The 20,313-nt window shown below is 36.8% G+C and overlaps 1 protein-coding gene across 1 annotated transcript in view; it reads left to right on the top strand.

Annotated features, from left to right (window-relative positions):
* dnah6 (dynein, axonemal, heavy chain 6) overlaps positions 1 to 20,313 on the top strand; it is a 69,220-nt gene that overhangs the window by 21,291 nt on the left and 27,616 nt on the right. Inside the window, exons 39-57 of the mRNA XM_056763566.1 lie at positions 743 to 886; positions 2,237 to 2,458; positions 2,556 to 2,703; positions 2,827 to 2,984; positions 4,160 to 4,291; positions 4,976 to 5,147; positions 5,659 to 5,805; positions 6,130 to 6,203; positions 7,073 to 7,227; positions 7,363 to 7,594; positions 11,787 to 11,939; positions 12,087 to 12,227; positions 15,330 to 15,572; positions 15,823 to 15,990; positions 16,158 to 16,393; positions 18,247 to 18,508; positions 18,595 to 18,718; positions 19,382 to 19,578; positions 20,095 to 20,298. Coding sequence (XP_056619544.1) covers positions 743 to 886; positions 2,237 to 2,458; positions 2,556 to 2,703; positions 2,827 to 2,984; positions 4,160 to 4,291; positions 4,976 to 5,147; positions 5,659 to 5,805; positions 6,130 to 6,203; positions 7,073 to 7,227; positions 7,363 to 7,594; positions 11,787 to 11,939; positions 12,087 to 12,227; positions 15,330 to 15,572; positions 15,823 to 15,990; positions 16,158 to 16,393; positions 18,247 to 18,508; positions 18,595 to 18,718; positions 19,382 to 19,578; positions 20,095 to 20,298 — 3,312 coding nt within the window. The remainder of the gene's footprint in view (positions 1 to 742; positions 887 to 2,236; positions 2,459 to 2,555; positions 2,704 to 2,826; positions 2,985 to 4,159; positions 4,292 to 4,975; positions 5,148 to 5,658; positions 5,806 to 6,129; positions 6,204 to 7,072; positions 7,228 to 7,362; positions 7,595 to 11,786; positions 11,940 to 12,086; positions 12,228 to 15,329; positions 15,573 to 15,822; positions 15,991 to 16,157; positions 16,394 to 18,246; positions 18,509 to 18,594; positions 18,719 to 19,381; positions 19,579 to 20,094; positions 20,299 to 20,313) is intronic.

Genomic DNA, 20,313 nt, shown 5'->3' with positions numbered 1-20,313 from the left:
CAGTGGTGGGCAAGTTACTCTGAAAAAGTAATTAATTACTAGTTACTTATTACATATTCTATAGTGTAATTAGATTACTGTAGTAATTACACTCTCCAAAAATGATTGAATTACTCATTACTAATTACTTTCTTTATCCTATATCAACCTTGATTCGTTAAGTGATTCAAGGATAGACATGAAACGGCTCTTTTAATTCATTCAAATAAATAAAATAAAACTACATAAAGTAGTATTATTGACTGACAAAAGTGTTTATATGTGAGAATTACAGTATAGATATTAAAAGTTAACCTTAAAATTTTGTTGTCATTCCACCACTGTACACACATATTAGTACACAAGTAATTAAATTACTGTAACTAATTACTTAGTAACTAGTTACACCCAACACTGGTTATAGGGCTAGTTCACCCAAAAACAAAAATCTTAGCATTTGTTTACTCTCATTTAGAACTTAAATATGACTTTTATGCAGAACACAAAAGAAGATTTGTATGATGTCTCAGCGCTTTTGTGGAAATTAATGGTGGCCAATGTTGTTTCCTTAACCATCATTCTTCATAATGTCTTCTTTTGTGTTTCGCAGGAGAAAGAAATTCTTACAGGTTTGAAATGACATGGAGATTAGTAAATGATGAAAGAATTCCTTATTTACAGTATGGCTGAAGTATTCATTTAGAATTATTATTTTAGTATAATAAAATTCAACTTTTTGTCTTTTATTCGTATCTATTTGCAGGAGTCCAGTAAGTTAAACCGTGTAATATGCCAGACATTTGTGTTCTGCTACCTGTGGGCGGTTGGAGGAAACTTGATTGACAGCCACTGGGACACATTTGACACCTTTATAAGACAGCAGTTTGAAGACAACAACGATGCAAAGGTACATTTCAATAACATTCATTGATTTTATTTGTAGGTAAAAAAGAATAAAAAACAACACAACTGACTACAATGTGAAGTTTAATTAAGCTTTGGATGAACGTCTTTGGTTTTTACAATTTTGCAACCTTGCCACGTCCTTTCTAATACATTTGATGTTAGCAGAAAGGTCATGAATTATTCCCCAAGTCCTATCATAACGTATTTTCAGTGATCATAAACACATGGAACATTAAAGACACCGCAGATCCCCTCTGGGCTTGATCCTTGATAAAGCACATTAACCTGACTTACAGTAGAGGTCATTTAAATATACATATCTCATAAAGAGAGCTATGTTTTTTTCATAATCCTCTTTTGGATCTGATCGTGTTATTTATTGCTCGCTTTCATGAACATTTCCTCTAGAATATTTCATGAGTGAGAGATTGAAGGAAAACAATACGTTCCGGGGCTTCTTGAAATTGTATTTATTTCAGAAGGTCAGAATGCAGCGAGAAGTGTCATTATTAGTATTCCAAAGAGCGAATCCAAAAGAGTTCGAGTAGGGGAGGGGTGAGGTGGAAGGCAGAAGAAAAAGGAGGTGGAAAGAGTTGTTAGAACCTGCCTGGATAATACAGTACACATTTTTAATGAGAGATCAGGGTGTTTCTGGTCTGCTCTCTGATGTTGTGGGTTCATAGCATTGTTAGTAGGGGTGTAAAAATGAACTCAAAAAATGCAAATCACACACACTGCCCTCAGTGAGGCTACCAGGCACGACAATCTTCATAAACACACTCATACTCATACCCTTTATCTTACCACATCACACCAGGTTTGACATCAATAATAAGACAGGATGCAAGCCTGATGCAATACATCTTAAAGCAACACTTTGTAGTTTTGCCAACTTAAAAATAATATCTCTAAAATTAATTTAGTGTTATAACCACTAGAGAATAAAGAGAATAATTCTACTGCCGCTGCTACCTGAGCAGCCTCATAGCGGCTACGACTACACTCTGTAAGTTGTGTGTTCAGGTCGGTACACACAGCACCACCCATCACCTGCCTGTGGAAGAGTGGACAACGTTTCTGCATTTCATCAGCTTAGTAAACAAGTTCATGTGTATTGAGCAACCCACTGGAAAGCTTATACAGCGACATTATTTAGAACACTGGTAACTTGCGCTTGTCAACCACATGGGGAGACCCTTGAGCAAAAGTTCTATAGTGTTGCTTTAACGCTTACTTTTTCTAAATCACTGTCTGTTTAAATCTGTTTCAGCTACTAATTGCTGAAAGAGAAATTGTGGAAATATTTATTTATTACTCTTTGTCTCTCACTTTCTGACTCTCTCTTTTATAGTTGCCCAGTGGAGGTGATTTGTGGAGTCTGTATATGAACTTTGATACTTGTTCCTTGGAGCCATGGGAGAAGATTATTCCCACCTTTAGTTATAACAGCGAGATCCCCTTCTTTGAAATGTTGGTACCCACAACAGATGCTGTAAGATACGGATACCTGATGGAAAAACTACTGTCTGTCAATCACTCTGTCCTCTTTACTGGCATCACCGGAGTAGGGAAGGTAAGGCGACAACGCTTTAATAAAACCGGAAAGTTATGTTTGTTCTAAAGAATTTGCAACCAGAATTTGCCTACACTAGTATTACTGTGTGTTTTAGTCCGTGGTGGCACGAGCATTGTTGAACAGCGTACAGGAAAAAGCAGGTTATGTCCCTGTTTACATCAACTTCTCAGCCCAAACGTCATCAGTCAGGACCCAAGAGATCATTGAGTCAAAACTGGAGAAAAAAAGAAAGAATTTACTGGGTAAGGAACCGGAGAACCATACTTATAATATAGAGTTTTGTTATTAGTGAGGAAAACAAACAGAATGTCATATTTAGAAATGATTTGTCTGGTTGTTTTAACCTGGATGTTTATGCTTTTCAGGTGCTCCGGCTAATAAAAAGATTGTGGTATTTGTGGATGATCTGAATATGCCAAAACTGGACAGTTATGGCTCTCAGCCACCCATAGAGCTCCTGAGACAGTTCCAGGACTTCCACGGCTTTTACGACAGAGAAAAATTCTTCTGGATGGAGATACATGTAAGGATCAGTCATAGAAGTTGTCATTCGCATGACAAACATGCAAATGTGTTTGATCTTGGCGGAACTAGATCTGCTAACACCGATGTTGCTGTTGCATAGAAAGTATGAAAACTTGCTACTGCGAATAAATACACGCTGCAATACTTTTTAAAGAGATCTAGACAGGTGGATCTGGGGGTGGAGGTGGGTAATTTTAAGCGCTATAAGATTTAATACTTTTTACAACACGCTAAGCAAAAAATAAACAAACAAATAATATATAAATAAATGTAATGGTAGAAGAACTATGTAAACACACACACACACACAAAGATAACATAGGATGTCATGTTTCCTTGCCATAATACAGAAATACTAAACAAGGATTTATTCTAGCGTTATCTTGTTTTAAATACATGTGGGAGAGGGAGACTGTTAACAGAACGTTCTTAATCTTCTTAAAACCTAATTTGTCTTAATTTATCTCAATCTCTGTCTCCCTGTCTGTCTCTTTGGAGATGAAAAATAATATACTTGTATATAATAATATTTGTAGTGTTTATCAAATCATGAGCAGAACTAATGCTTGATGTTTCAAATTGCCACTGATTATGTTGTTTCACTTTGGAAATTATGAAATATGATGTATTTATAATTCACCTACATCTAGTAAACCCAGTTTTTAACTCACCCCCCCTTAAGGTAAAAGTGCATAATGTAAGCAATGACAATTATGAGATTTGGCAAGGTTACAGTAAAGAAAGTTATGAGCGTAGACTATGCAGTCAATACTCATCAATCTCAAATATGAGTTACGATGAAATAAAAGACGAAAATGTGACAAGCGGGCAGAATCCGCTTCAGGTTAAAAGAATGATTTGTGGTTCTGAAGTGAGTTTCACCCTCGAGGAAATTAATCTGGTTTAGTATAGCTCTTTAGTGGCCGAATATGACATAGCTTTGACTTTGAGGCTTCACCGACTATTCTTTGGTTTGAAGAGTAATTGGTAATTACGTTTTTTCCAGCTGTCATGACGGCTCTCTTTAAATTTGGATATTAATCAATAACACATTAATTTCTTCCAGCAAAGGTTTGATGAGAAGGGTGAAAGTGTCAAAAAAAGTAATTTATATTCTTTGGATGTTTTTTCATATACACTAATTCCACTGCACTTCTGTCTTTCACCCTAAAGGATATGACAATAGCGGCTGCCTGTGCGCCCCCTGGTGGAGGTCGTAACCCTGTGACCCCTCGTTTCATCCGCCACTTTAGCATGCTGTGTCTTCCAACACCCTCCGAGCACAGCCTCAAACAGATCTTTAAGGTCAGACGTGGTTGCACTCATTTTTTATAAACATGTTGAATAAACATTTAGCCCAATCGTTACTCATCATTATAAAAAAGAATGCAGTCGGTAATAAGGGGAGGGTTACAAAATAAATATTATAATTTTTAAGTTGTGCAAGAAGACAGTCATGTCTGTTTTGGCAAAAAAGTCACAGTTTGAGCTGTCCGTGGTTCTGAACTTTCAAATCGAGACCTAGAGCTGTCCATGGTTCTGAATGGACAGCCTGAGGTCTTATTAACCCTATTAACCCTTATTAACCCTTGCACTGTTGATCCACCAAACAGTTTGTATAGCTTACTTTCTTATGTTGAAAATAACATTCTAAACAAAATATGGTGCTTTTGAAATTATATTGAGAAAAACCTTGAATGCACTCGTTGCTTTGGATGAAAACATCTGACAAATCCATTTACGCAATGTAAATTTACTTCTACCAGTGCTCTACAATGTGAATTTTCCACTTAAGCATTCATCAGATGCTTTATCCCAAGCGACATGCAAAAATGAGGGAAAAAATGAAGCGTTTCATCTCTCCATTCTAAGAAGACATGACATCAATCTGTACACACACTCTGACCCTCATGTAAATTCTTATGCTTGTCTGTCATTCACTCTACAGGTTTACATATTGACTTCTTTTGTGCTGGTTTATGTTTGTAGGCGATTTTGGGTGGTTTTCTCACCGAATTCCCCACAGCAGTCAGACAAGCAGCGGACAGAATCGTGGATGCTGCTGTTGAGATCTACCGGCGTATGAGCGTGGACCTGCTTCCCACACCCGCCAAATCTCATTATGTTTTCAATCTTAGAGACCTCTCCAAATGTGTGCAGGGTAGGAGAAATGCACCAAAACAGGGGTACACACAAGCAGACATTACAACCGTGAAGAGGTACAAAACCAAAATGCAGCTTAAAAGTCCACATTCATGCCAAAAGTCGTATTTTATCCAGAGGATTGGTAGTGCTTAAACACAATGAATAGGTTATTTTGTTAAAGAGCTCTCAAGTGACCATTAAAAATGTTCCTTTCTACTTTAATGGCGTCTTGGGGACAGTTAAAATACTTTGCTATGGTTTACAACTGTTCCAGGTAAGGAAGTGTAGGCCGTTTATCTCTGCGGGGTTACTGTCTGCCTAAACTAAATCTGAAGGGCACAACTATCATCTGATGATGTTTTATTTATGTTTAAAGGTCACAGACAAGTTAATCTGTCACTGTGCATTAAGTTGTAGATATTAAACTGTTTACATCTGTGGTTCAACATCAAAACAAATTGGTTAATTACAAAAGGTTGAGCATCTATATAAATGTATACTGTATGTTTCTTAATGTGTGTGTGCAGGTATGCTGCAGTGTGAGCCGACTACAGTGAGAGATCAGATGCAGATCTTCCGTTTGTTCTGTCACGAGTGTCAGCGCATCTTTCACGATCGACTTATCAACAACGAGGACAAGACTTACTTTAACAACATCCTCTCTGAGATGGCCAGTAAGCACATTCTTAGAGTCCTTATACAGCATATTGGTACGGCCAGAAAGTAAATTTGAGTTATCACAGCAGGTTTTAAATATATTCATTGTAAAACATCATTGAATCTTGTTAACATTATTATTTTTTAAATCAAAACCTTTTAACAGTATTCTATCAAGAATTTTGAATAGAGGCAGATACTGTAGAGTAAAGAAATGTTATAATCTTCATCACTGCACTGCATGATATGATCAGAATGATCTATTTATTATTATTTTGGCCTCAATCTGTCGCTCAGTTTCTGTGGCTGTCTAATCCTGAACCGTTCCCTTTACACAACAGGTAAATATTTCAGCATAAACATAGAGCCCATGTACTTTGTGAATCAACCCATCATTTTTGGAGATTTCATCAAGGTAATATTGACTTTTTTTAATACATTTACTATTTTTTAATATCTTTTACTCACTGATTATATTTTCATTTTGTGTAAACCGATTTTATGTGTTTCTATACTAGGTCTTTAATAGAATGAATTGCATATACTATTATACTATAATAAATATATATCTGCTGTATCTTGTAACCTTTTCATGGTTTTAATTTTTTGTCATTAATCATTATTATTAGTCCCTCTTTATGTTTTTCACTGGGTTTTAAAAATATCTAACAAACAAAAAGTATTAAAAACATTATTTAATAATTTAAAAAGTAATGTTTTTTTTTCATTTCCTGGAAACAGTGAATTTGAACATTCAAGGTTTCAGAAGGACAGCAAAGATATTGTTTTGAAGGGATAGTTTACCCCAAAATTAAAATTCTGTCATGAATTACTCACAATCCAAACCTGTTTAAATTTTTTGGTTGGTTGAACAAAGAGAAAGATATTTGGCCAAATGCTTGTAACCAAACAGTTCTTGGACCCCATTGACTACCATAGTAGGATAAATGACCATGGTAGTCAAAAGTGCCCCAGACCTGTTTGCTGTCCTACAATCTTCAAAATATCTTCTTTTGCATTCAACAGAACAGAAAAATACATTTTTAGTTACTATTTTTTACTATGGTAATCAATGAGGTCTAAGAACTGTTTGTTCATAAGCATTCTTCCAAATATCTTTCTCTGTGTACATCCAAACAAACTTTATTTATCCAGATTTGGAACAACTCGAAGGTGAGTAAATGATGACAGAATTTATATTTTTGGGCGAACTAATTGAATAACTATAGCAGTGCGTTGTTTCTAAGTTCAATGATTAATTAGATTGTTGGTAACACCGTGCAGGTTGGTGCAGACAAAGCTAACCGCGTGTACGAGGATCTAACAGACATGGAGAAGATCCGTCAGGTGCTGCAGGAATACCTGGATGACTACAACACCACCTTCTCCAAGGAAACCAAGCTTGTGTTCTTCCAGGATGCCATCGAACACGTGTCTAGGTCAGCAAGCAGTTCCTACTATTTGCCAACCACTAAAATGGCACTAAAATTCTATGAATGATGCCATCTAGGCCTCTACAAATGCCGTGTTTTATTTGTCCATCAAAATGACTCGCATTTCTTTCCTATATGTAGAATCGCACGCATGATTCGACAAGAACGTGGCAACGCCCTGTTGGTCGGCGTCGGCGGCACTGGAAAACAATCATTGACACGTCTGGCTGCTCATATGTGTGGCTACCGCTGCTTTCAGATCGAGCTGAGTCGTGGTTATAATTATGACAGCTTTCACGAAGACCTGCGCAAACTGTACAAAATGGCGGGAGTGGAAGGCCAGGACATGGTCTTCCTCTTTACAGACACTCAGGTACAGCCAAAACTGCTTTAAATCTATCCATTTGTCTTTTTTGGAGGGAAAGGCCTAGGTTAAAATGATCATAAAAATTCTTTCCACTCAGATCTGTACATTACGTTCTACTAGCTATTATAATTTTTCCAGGTGAGAGAGTATTATTAAAGCAATAAAGGTCCTTTTTACTATCCTCTCTTCTTAAAAGCATCTGGTCCTCACGTTGCCCTTAATGCTCCTAAGACTACAAAGGATAAGGGTGTCTATCTGACCTATCTATGTTTAGAAATGACGAGAGCGGTGTGAATGTGTGGGTAAGTCTGTATTCTACCGTGGCCGCTAGGTGTCAATGCGCTGCAACAGAAGAAAACCCATGCAAACAAAAAAAACAAAAGCAAATTCAGAAAGCATCTTCATTAATTTGGCGACACATGCCCTGCAAATACTCGAAGCACAAACAAACACCGAAACGCGGTGCAAATTCTCGCAACACAAACAAACACAGAAACGCGGTGCAAATTCTCGCAACACAAACAAACACAGAAATGCGCTGCAAACTGCACGGACGACAACGGAAGTGTTTCCGGGGGACCGCAAAAACTGATGCACTTCATGCGCTTCATTTTGACTGTTCAAATTCGTTAGTGGAGTTGTCAGCCACACTGACTATGTCGACTATAATACATTTTTAATCATTAATCATTAAACCTTTAAACTTTTTTAACGTGACACTTGTTTAAGTAAGTCGAGCAGTTACTATGTCTCATAGTTTTTGTTAAACTGTTCAAATCGACAGGCTAATAATATCCTACGGACGTACGTTAAGAAAGTTAAAATAAAGTTATAAAGCAACTACCTTCAATGTGGCTGACAACTCCACTAACGAATTTGAACAGTCCAAGTGAAGCGTGTCCCAATCAGGTGCATCAGTTTTTGCGGTCCCCCGGAAACACTTCCGTTGTCGTGTGTGCAGTTTGCAGCGCGTTTCTGTGTTTGTTTGTGTTGCGAGAATTTGCAGCGCGTTTCTGTGTTTGTTTGTGTTGCGAGAATTTGCAGGGCATGTGTCGTCAAACTAACGCGAATGCTTTCTGAATTTGCTTGTGTTTTTTTGTGTTTGCATGTGTTTTCTTCTGTTGCAGCGCAGTGACACCCAGCGGCCACCGTAGTATTCTGTCTATTGTGTGTCCCACAATAACATCGCTTATCATTCTTCTCCTTCAAAGTCAATACATGGTCGGTTTACACAATTCCCTTTCATTGATCTGAAATCGTTTCGTTTGATTGATGCAAGTCAAAATCAGGTTGTGCACATTTTTGAATGTCTGGGTCACTCCTAAACCTTTCCTGAAAGCTAGTTGTACGATTCACCGATATGCGGTTATAACTGTAATTTGGATGCAGAGAGGTACGCTCTGAGCTGTGGAGGAGACTGTGGGTCATCTCTGTTATGACTCCGGGCACACAGCCAGTACTGTAATACTGTCTCATAGAAGCACACACTGCATCTGCTTTGTGATTCAGCATACAGCCAGTTATGACCCTTCAATTATTTTTGGAACAGTTCTCAATGAGACACACACAGACTGGTGGGTAATATAGAAACAGGTATAGTAGTATATTAAAGCGATAAGTCGAGCCAAAACTCCCTTAGCTGTTATAAAAAGCACTGTAACCCAATGCTTCATGGGTTTATAAAGCGATGATTCCATATGTGTAGCAAGGTTTAATATAATAAAGTAAATAAAGTGATATTTAGGCTATGTCAGCCGTTATACTCGGCTCAACCAATCAAAATCAAGGACCAAAACTGACCGTTTTATAAACTGTTGTAACACTCACCGCTATAGGCAAAGGTAACACCGTTAATAAGAGAATTGTATATACAGTATGTTGGATTTTAAAGGAGACAGGGAAACAGCACTAAATAACAGATATATATTTACCAAATGACACTGAAATAAAACTACACAGTATATTAAAGTCATTGGGCTGTTTGTTTCAAAAGAGTATCATAAAACAGTCCAAAGACAAACCATGAATAATTTTCCCCCGTTATATTGAATCAAAAAAGTGATGATCCAGAGTGCAAGTGCAAGTGCTAGTGCTGGAAAGGAAAGTGTCTACAAAGAGCTCTCCACAATCCAGGCATTTGACAAAATTCAACTAGTATCCGTAAGTGCTAAACCCTGCTGCTCCTTTTATATCAAGCAGGTTACTTCCTGTCACTTTCACATCCACATGACAGGTAGAGAGTCCCAATCCTTAAAGACATACACAAACATTTCTTAAGAGAGGTTAAATGGACAAGGAAACATGTAAAAACCCTTTAAAACTCAGATACATAAAAGTACTTTTATACACAGAGTGATAAAACACATGTCCCTTATGTGGCTTTGTAACACAATGTATATTTAGTGACATTTATGCGCATGCAAGTGTTTTTTTTTGAGTTGCCCTTAAGAGAGCGGATACATTTCAGTGCTTGATAGATTGTCACTCAATGTCAAAGTCATTGTTTTTCAAATGTGCCCTAAGAGGACGTGCAACCTTTAAGTTCATATTCTTGAAATAACTCATACACATTGGTGGGTGTTTTCAAGTCAGACTGTGCTTCTTAGTTCTGTTTTTTTTGTGCTGGGGTAGTGTTATCCAATGTAACTGTTAATTTGTTTACATTTGTTTACAAATAACACCTACACTCTTAAAAACATGGCTTCAAAAGGTTCTTGGATGCTATAGAAGAACCTTTTGGTTCCATAAAGAACCTTAAACATCTGTTTCACAAAAGGTTCTTTGAGGCGAAAAAAGGTTCTTTAGATTATAAAAAGTAAGAAAGTAGTGGGTTCTTTAAAGAACGTTTGGCTGAATGGTTCTTTGTGGAACTAAAAATGGTTCTTCCATGGCATTGATGTGAAGAGCCTTTTTTTCAGCACCTTTATTTTTAAGAGTGTAAAGGGATAGTTCTTGAGAATTTATTCATGAAAGAAAATCGTTTTCTCACCAATGTTTTAATAATGAGATTGTTGTATGTTGTGTCATGCTGGACTGTTATTTGCTGTAAACCTTCCTTCCCTACTGGTGTATTTACAACCTTTTCCTTGTTGCTTGATTTCAAACATGCTGTGTCAAAAAAGATGATGTCATGTCTGACATCAGTGAACTCTGAGAAAACTTCGGTACAGCATAAGATCTCCGCATCTCCAAATTCCCAGTTTAAAGGAAAAGTTGTTGGGAAATCTATTTTACAAATCCCAATTTCATTCATGTGTATAATTTGCTTTCTTTAGCCAAATACAATCCGACTTTTATTAATGCAATATCGCTCGATTATGAGTGTGATGTACACTTTTTACCAGGACCTTCCACTGTTGCAAAGTTTTTCAGTCTTTCTAAGCTCGCGGTTTTCCGGCTAGGTTTGAATGGCCATTTGGCTGATTCTTTTTCTCAAATCTGGCAACCCTGGGATCTTCCCTGCTAAATAAATGTAAGTGTAGGCGCTACTACACTGCTGAAAGCTATAGTTTATGTTTGTAGTTAAACTAAGGTGATACAAGTGGTAATAAATCCAACAAACGCATGGCTTCAACACTTTACTATATACAAGAACCTTACTGCTTACTGGTAAATCGCTGCTAAAACTGGTAAAGGGAATATACAAAAACAAAACACTGCTCATAAATACATATAGGCATTGGGAGCTAATGCGTATAATAATGCTTAATGATCATAAAGGATTATATCTAAGCTAAGCATATATGTGCTAAACATATAAAGCTCTTTAAGGAGTAGCACACTTCAAAATTGGCCCCCATTGACTTTCCATAGTAGGAAAAAAAAAAGGAAACTCAACGGGGGCAAATTTTGAAGTGAACTACTCCTTTAATACCACTGATCCCATGAGCTACTCAGTGTATTCAGTAGGTTGATTCAGAGGCATAAATTGTATGACAATAAAACAATGCACCACTGACATAGGGCTGGGTTTCCCGAAACTTTCGTATCACTACATTGTTCTTGAGAATATATCGCTACCACTCTTAAGGTATAACTGAAGAATAACGTACTGTAGCATCAAGAAGGTTTCAGGAAACCCAGCCTTGTTAATCATATATGTTGTTAACAATAAAAAATGTTAAACTGAAGTAAAAAAATCAAGAAGTTAACTCCCTGGTTGATCCCACGATTGTCCTGTTTTACACAACTGTTTTAGATTGTGGTGGAGGAGTTCCTGGAGGACATTAATAACATGCTGAACTCTGGTGAAGTACCAAACCTGTTTGAGAAGGATGAGCTGAAACAGGTGCTTGCTGCCGTAAGCCCCAAGGCCAAAGAGTTTGGCATCTCAGAAGGAAACAGGGATGAGGTAAATATTGTAATCTTCCTATCCATCCATTTGCCAGTCTTGTAAAGAATAATGTAGCCATGTAAGTGCAGAACTGTATATTATCAGCTACTCTGAGATTCTTCTTGTTCAGAGGTCAGGTGACATTTCGTATCTTTGTGTCTACAGGTCTTCCAGTTCTTCATCTCTCGTGTGCGGGAGAAGCTGCACATAGTGCTGTGCATGAGTCCTGTTGGTGACGCCTTTCGGTCGCGCTGCCGCATGTTCCCCTCGCTGGTTAACTGCTGCACTATCGACTGGTTTGTACAGGTCAGACCGCTTTGCTTAACACAACCTCTCGCTTTAAACTTTTCTGTCTGTCTGTAATTTCAAACCAGAGTTTAAGGAAAAGATGACAATGCAACTCACCTTCACAGTGTCAGGCTATGCATTTGTTATTGTTTTTAATAAGCAACCACTAGCGCATACAGTGCGTTTGAATTAAAGTCTTTGTTATAACTCTGAGCACACATTCCTTTTCATGAAAATAAGGCTCATGGAACTTTTTCAAGTCCAATAGGGTATATGTCGAATGTCACGTGACTAAACCGGAGAGCAGGTTCACGCTACCCTGACAAATATTCATATTAACCTAACCTGAACTACTGTTTGGGCTTCTTTAAAGCAAATGATTGAAAGTTGTTTTGTTAAACCTTTTATAACTGCCTTCATGCCTTACACCGTTTCAAGTCATATCTTCAGCTATAGTCCAAACAAAATACACTATATTAAAACATAGCTAAAAAGTATCTTGATTGTTTTAAACAGAGTGTTAAGTCGGATCCTATTTACTTGGTAAAAATCATGGTAACAGTATTACACAAAATATTTTGAAGTACTTTAAAGTGTATTTTTAACGCAATATTCCATGAATAAATGAAGTAAATTACCAAAATCATTTAAGCACATGTCACATGATAAATTTATAAAAAATGTAGAAGAAATACTAATTTGAGCATTGGAGTGAACTTCTTGATTTTTTTAACTTCAGTTTAACATTTTTTATTGTTTACAACATATATGATGTACAAGGCTGGGTTTCCCAATCCGTCTTAATGCCACAGTATGTCATTCTTCAGTTATACCTTAAAATAAACATGATAAAATTAAGTTGAATTCACTCAATAGTGCATTCACAAATCAGAGATTTTTTCTTTAATTTTAACTTCAGTTTTGGTTAAAAAAAAAAGTGAAGTTTACTCAATTCATTTCATTAAATCTACTTCGACACAGAATTATTTTTTACAGTGTGGAGCAATGAATACACAAATGAATGACACCAAAGGCATATTGGCAAGTGGTGGAACTGGGTGTTTTAATTAGAATAACGTGTGTGTGGTGTGTGTTTGTCTGTTCAGGTTTGTTTCTGATGTGTTGTCTGTTGTAATGTTGTGATACAGTTGGTATTATAAATTGCAGTGTGCTGTCCAACCGCAGCTGGTAATTAGCTTTAAGCACCGAGCCTGTATATGTGGTTACCCTACTTTTATTTGCTTATTTGTTTTATCAGCCTGTGCTTGTTAACTTATGTACTTGTGTACACACAGTCACACAGATATATGAAGGTGACCGCCGGTAGGGTTCTCACTGAAATAATAAGGAATTACCCCTCATGATGTTTTCCAAGGCTGATTAACTGCTCTTTATGTGTTCAGTCTGTAGATACCATTATGCCAAAAACTAATCGCTTATTTCAAAATGAAAATTGTGCCATTATTTACTCAGCCGCAACTTAATGTGCAGGGATATGTTGAATGAACATCGACGGTATGAATGCTTTATTCAAACTTATGTGAAGTCATACAGTAGAGTTTTAGTACATTACCAAATAAATGAACAGTTATGTGAACTGAAAGTGCATGAAAGTACATAACTGATGGTCCTTTCAGTGTATTTATTTATTTATTTATTATCTACGGAAACAATGTTTTATACTGCAAAAACTAACTTTGTTTTTATTTGACAATTACTGTAAGTAATCATTACTAAACTTAACATTTTACATTTATTCATTTAGCAGACGCTTTTCTCCTAAGCGAAATTAGAGAGCATTTGACATTTTAAGCATTTCTTGTACTGTCACTTGTACAGGTACTTGCCACAACATGACCTTTGTCAAACAATTTGTCAATACATTACTTTGTAATTGTTTTTGACAAAAAAATGTTTTCGACAAAAAATGTAGTTTATTAAACAAAATCCATGAAAATTGTCTTTTGTTTGTAATACTCACTAAAAATGCCATGAGAAATACCCATAGGTCTGAATATTTTGATTCCACAATGTAAATGTACGTTTTTTGAGAAGTTGTGTTTCGCTTTAGTTAGTTGTTTCTTTATGAAGTTAACCACTCTGATTATGAAAATCACATTAATTTCATTACTCACAAAGACAAAAAAAATATTTTCAGACATTATTACATTTCGGTATTATTGCCTGTACACAGAAACAACAGTTCAACATAACAGTTCCTAAAAAAGAGTCGTCAAAAACGTCAGAAGGGATTATGATAATTTTTGTCTTTTTTGACTAATACTGTCCTCATGAACCAAGTTCCACACGTAGTCACCCATCATCTCCTTATCCCACCTTTCCTGTGCTACAGACATTTCTTTAATTTTCTGGCATTGACAATTTGTGTATATTTGCAATATTCCGATATATCATAATAAATGATATAAACAAATATCCTTGAGCTAAATATACACTTAAACATTGATGCTACAAGAAAATAAATATTGCCAGAATAATTGTACAAGAAAAGTTTGGGCGAAACAACAATTTGTTACAGTGTATTTATGTTTGGTTAAAGATAAGAACTAAACATTTAAACAGTTCAGAGATCAAATAGGTTTTAGCACATTACTAATGTTGCTTTACACAATATGTTTTTGCTATGAAGTCACCGTTCAGTTTTCTTTGGTCCCTATTCAAGCACATTATATTTATCTGATGAATGATGAAAATGCATGTCACAATAAAGTTGTGTGTGTATTTCTTATGAAGTTTGAGTTGCCCGGATTAATAAATTTATTAAATTATGTTCAGATAATAATTTCCATATAATCTTTGCTATTTTTTGCTATCATGAGAACATGTTTACATCAATTGAGTACTGTCAGCTCAGAGTACAAAAAATATTTAACATTACCGACTGATCTTGAGTTGTGTGAACTAAAGATTTTATGTAAAGAATACTAATGTAAAACTTGTTTCTCTGTTGCATCCAATTAAGTTTCTATTGAACACAAATAGTTTTACAAATTTAGTTTCACAAAATGTTTGTTTCACAAAAATATTTGTTGTCAAAGATTTCCACACAAATGTCTAGTTAAGTCAACTAACTGGATGTTGTCATGTGTTTCTTTGCAGTGGCCTCGTGAAGCTCTGCTCTCTGTGTCCCAGACATTCTTCCAGAACGTGGAGTTTGGCAGCGAAGAGATGAAGCAGTGTTTTTCAGAGATGTGCGTGGAGATCCACGTCAGCGTCACTGACATGGCCGAGAGTTTTTATTCCGAGCTGCGCAGACACTACTATACAACACCCACCTCCTACTTAGAGCTCATTAACTTGTACCTGAGCATGCTGGGAGAAAAGAGACAACAGCTGGAGGCGGTGAGGAGGCGGGGCTATGGATGTTCATTGTCATTATTACACTACATCATTTGCGTCATTCAAATCACCAGTAAATTGCAAAATGGAACGGTTGTTAGCGTTGTAATATTAAAGTAAATTCTATTTAAACCGGATGATTTATTCGATTGAAGGAGCTGTGGAAAATATCACTGACCCATCTGTGACAGACGCAGACAAAGATAAGCAGAGATGTTTGATTTTGAAATTGAAAGCGGATTTGTTTACGCAGGCTCGGGATCGTGTGAAAAATGGTCTCACTAAACTTCTGGAGACAAATGAGCTGGTTGATAAGATGAAGCAGGACCTCTCTGCTCTGGAGCCTGTGCTCAAACAGAAATCCATCGATGTTGATGCACTTATGGAGAAACTCGCTGTGGACCAAGCCAGTGCTGACCAGGTGTGTGTGTGCTTCAATAAATTGCCAAAAAGAGAAACTCTTCCGCTCTCCTCTCAAGAACTCCCTCCTTTTCATAATACATTTTTGGTTTTAGACTAATAAACATTTGAATTGTCATATATACAACTTTTAATACACCTTTAACTTATTGACATCTTTGGCTGTAGGTTCGCAAGGTTGTGAAGGAAGATGAAGCTTCAGCTAAGATAAAAGCAGAAGAGACTCAGGCCATTGCAGATGATGCACAGCGTGATTTGGATGAAGCTCTGCCCGCTCTCGAAAGCGCTAACAAGGCCCTCAACTCTCTGGATAAAGGAGACATCGCTGAGTTGCGTGTTTTTACCAAACCACCGGACCTGGTCATGACCGTGATGGAGGCAGTGTGCATCCTGCTCAACAACAAGTCAGTCCCCCCTTTAAATAAAATTTAATGACACGTTTTTATATATGCGTATAGACCAGTTAGCAAGGTGTAAACCCTGGCCCAGAAGCATTTACGTAATCTGAAAGTGTATATATCCAATTCAGCTTCCATTGTTTATCTAGTGTCTAGATTTTTTTATCAAATCATATTTTGTGGTGTAGTCCACTGTTTCGCCGGCTTTGCTGAAAGATCTGAAAACAAAGAAGTCATTTTACAGTGCAGTTCTAATGTTAAAATAAGCCGCAATCTACAGTAGCTTCATAAAAATAGGAAAATATGCCCTGACACATCATAAACCCCCTCGGGCGGTACAGTATGACGCCATATCTGCCGGCGATATTAACACGAGATACTCTGACTGTGTAGCATCTGTGATTTTCCCGCTCAATCATTAATCTCATTATTCTATATTTCCTCTCCATCTGCCTCATCATGATCTTCATTATGATCACTATAAGACAGCAAATGAATGGGTGTTTAAAATGTCATAACAAGACTGTATCATATCTGTCTGTTAACACCTCTTTAAAATACATTATAAATATATTAAAAAAATAAAAAATGTGTATTGTTTTAGCAAAATGCAATAATTTGCTAAATGTTTCAGACCCTCCTCCTTTTATATAGAAACATTTGTATATTTTTTTATAGATATTGTAAAACTGAATTTTATGTTTACTACTTTTTTTGTAAAGTTTAATATACAAATGTTTAGATTTTATGCATTTCATGAAGTGCATAATTATACACTCTCACTGTTTTGATATTGGTTGTTATTTCAGGATTTATATATTTATGAATGCATTTTGTGTGATTTGCTTTGGTGCGATTGGAAATCACCTGCGTTAAATCATCTGTTATTCTAATTGCCTTTGTTTTATGTTTCCAGCTGTGTACTCACCCAGCTGGCGTTATTTTGTAATGATTTAGATTTGTAATTAAGGGTTAGTGGAGAAGAATTATGGGTGCTTCAACGTGTTATTGAACATTTAAATACACTCACCTAAAGGATTATTAGGAACACCTGTTAAATTTCTCATTAATGCAATTATGATGGTGGTGTTATGGTGTGGGGGATGTTTTCTTGGCACACTTTAGGCCCCTTAGTGCCAATTGGGCATCGTTTAAATGCCACGGCCTACCTGAGCATTGTTTCTGACCATGTCCATCCCTTTATGACCACCATGTACCCATCCTCTGATGGCTACTTCCAGCAGCATAATGCACAATGTCACAAAGCTCGAATCATTTCAAATTGGTTTCTTGAACATGACAATGAGTTCACTGTACTAAAATGGCCCCCACAGTCACCAGATCTCAACCCAATAGAGCATCTTTGGGATGTGGTGGAACGGGAGCTTCGTGCATCCCACAAATCTCCATCAACTGCAAGATGCTATCCTATCAATATGGGCCAACATTTCTAAAGAATGCTTTCAGCACCTTGTTGAATCAATGCCACGTAGAATTAAGGCAGTTCTGAAGGCGAAAGGGGGTCAAACACAGTATTAGTATGGTGTTCCTAATAAACCTTTAGGTGAGTGTATATACCAGCAGCTATCATCACTTGTCAAAAGAAAAGAGCAAGATACACAATAGGGATCTCAAAACAGCATTTAAAAATAAATTCATTATGTTCTAAAAATGTAATAGGTTGTTTTCAACCCATGTTTGCATAAAATATAAAACCACATTTTAAATGAACAGAGGAATTTAATCTAAGAACGTTTTACACACATTTAATGTATACATTTAGACCGGCTATTCTGGCTATTTGTGTGGAAAATTTGTTGATTTTGATATCACCCCTACCTGCATCTTTCACCACGTAGGCCAGACTGGGGCAGTGCAAAGCAGCTCCTTGGTGAAGCCAACTTCCTAAAAAAATTGATGGACTACGAGAAGGACAATATCAAACCTCAGATCCTTCAGAAGCTGCAGAAATACATCACTAATCCAGACTTTGTGCCCGACAAAGTTGAAAAGGTGTCTAAGGCCTGCAAATCCTTGTGCATGTGGGTTAGAGCATTGGATTTATATTCAAGAGTTCTGAAAGAGGTCGGACCCAAACGTCAGAAGTTGGATGCTGCTCAGGTTAGCACATTCGTTTCATCGGGTTTGTTGGTTATTGTAACTGCCTACTGCAATTACTCATTTTTGTTTCTTTTGTTGTTCATAAGGCCGAGTTGGACGCAACAATGTCTACCTTGACAGAAAAGCAGAAGAAACTGAAGGAAGTGGAAGACCAAATCAATGTTTTGCAGGAGCAGTTTGACTCCAGCGTGGCTGAGAAAGAGGGGTTGGGTGAGAGAGAGAGATGACTTTCCAAAAATTTACAATTATTGAATTTACTGAAGTGTGTCACTACAAGCATTTAAAGAGGGCACAGCAGTAAAAGAAAACAATGTGTTGATGCTATATAAAGGGATTTAGAAACAGGGCATAACCCAGCTTACAATTTCTGGCTCCCAGAACGTTAGTTTTTGATTCCCAGAATGTTATTTTTTAAGGTTTGTTTCTGGTTACCGGAACGTTGAAGCAGGGTGGTTTTGTTTTGTCAGGGATCATTCTGTATAAGGGATTTTGGGTTGTTAAAACCCTCCAACATTCTGGGAAAATGATTTTCTAGTTGCAAAAGATAATAAAAAAAGAACCACAAGGGAATGTTCTGTATAAGTTATTGTCTGATTATTTTTAAAAACCACCATGCAACTTTCCCAAAAAATAACCAAATCCAAACCAAAAACGTATGTTAAGGGAAGGTTGTGTTTACTGGGTAAGGTAAATAGAGAATGAAATAACATTTGTGGGTTTTGAGAAGGTCAATTATTTTAATATTATATGACAATGTACTGTATAACTATTTTCTGGAAAAATAATTTATTGATTTAATTGAATTTTTTTTACTCAATTTGCATTTACATGTGGATACATTGTGTTTACGTACATCTGTGTCTGTGTGTGTAGCTAAAACCATGGCCCTGACTGAAGCACGTCTGGGTCGGTCGGGGAAGTTAACGTCTGCTCTGGGAGATGAGCAGGTGCGATGGCAGGAAAGCATCGCTCTGTTTGAACAGGAGATTCACAATGTCATCGGAAATGTTTTCATTGCTGCAGCCTGTGTGGCTTATTATGGAGCCTTCACCTCTCATTACAGACAATTGGTAGAGTATTAATAGATCTCAGTCATTTCTTATTAGCTTCACATTCTCATCACATATCTTTACCTACATTTTAATATACCTTGCAGGAACTTGTCTTTGCATCCATTACTGTATGTCTTGTTTTTTCTTATTTTTGGTACTGTAGGTGATCAAACTATAACATTGAAACAGATTCCCCCGTAATGAACACTGACAGGTTTTTACGTCTGTGGAATCAACTATAAAACTAAATATAGGCTATTATGCAATTGTTTTTTAAATCTCTGGCATTTATATTTTTACCCATTTTTTATTGGTTATATATGAAATAGCACTTTTTCATAAACTTGATCTAGCAAAGGTTACTGTTAAGATATTTATTAATCTTAACTATTTTTAGATACATTTTATGCGTGTATTGGTTATAATGCCGGGTGTAGTGCAGCCAGTGCATCAAAAGTAGATTGAATAAGCTATATTGTGTTATAAGAGGGTTGTACTATGTGTAAATGAGAACACATGTTTTGTTTCATGTAGCTGATAGATCACTGGATTACACGCTGTCAACAGTTGGAAATCCCAATCAGTAAAAACTTCAGTCTGATCAGCATTCTCGGAGACCCCTACGAGATCCGGCTTTGGAATGCGGAAGGGTTGCCGCGGGATACCGTCTCGACAGAGAATGGAATCCTTGTGATGCGCGGGCGCCGCTGGCCGCTCATGATTGATCCTCAGGATCAGGTGACCTTTCCATGC

This window comes from Triplophysa dalaica, chromosome 2 (assembly GCF_015846415.1).
Source record: "Triplophysa dalaica isolate WHDGS20190420 chromosome 2, ASM1584641v1, whole genome shotgun sequence".
NCBI classification, from domain to species: domain Eukaryota; kingdom Metazoa; phylum Chordata; class Actinopteri; order Cypriniformes; family Nemacheilidae; genus Triplophysa; species Triplophysa dalaica.
Note: the sequence above shows the minus strand (reverse complement) of the source record. Positions and strands in the feature narration are given on the sequence as shown.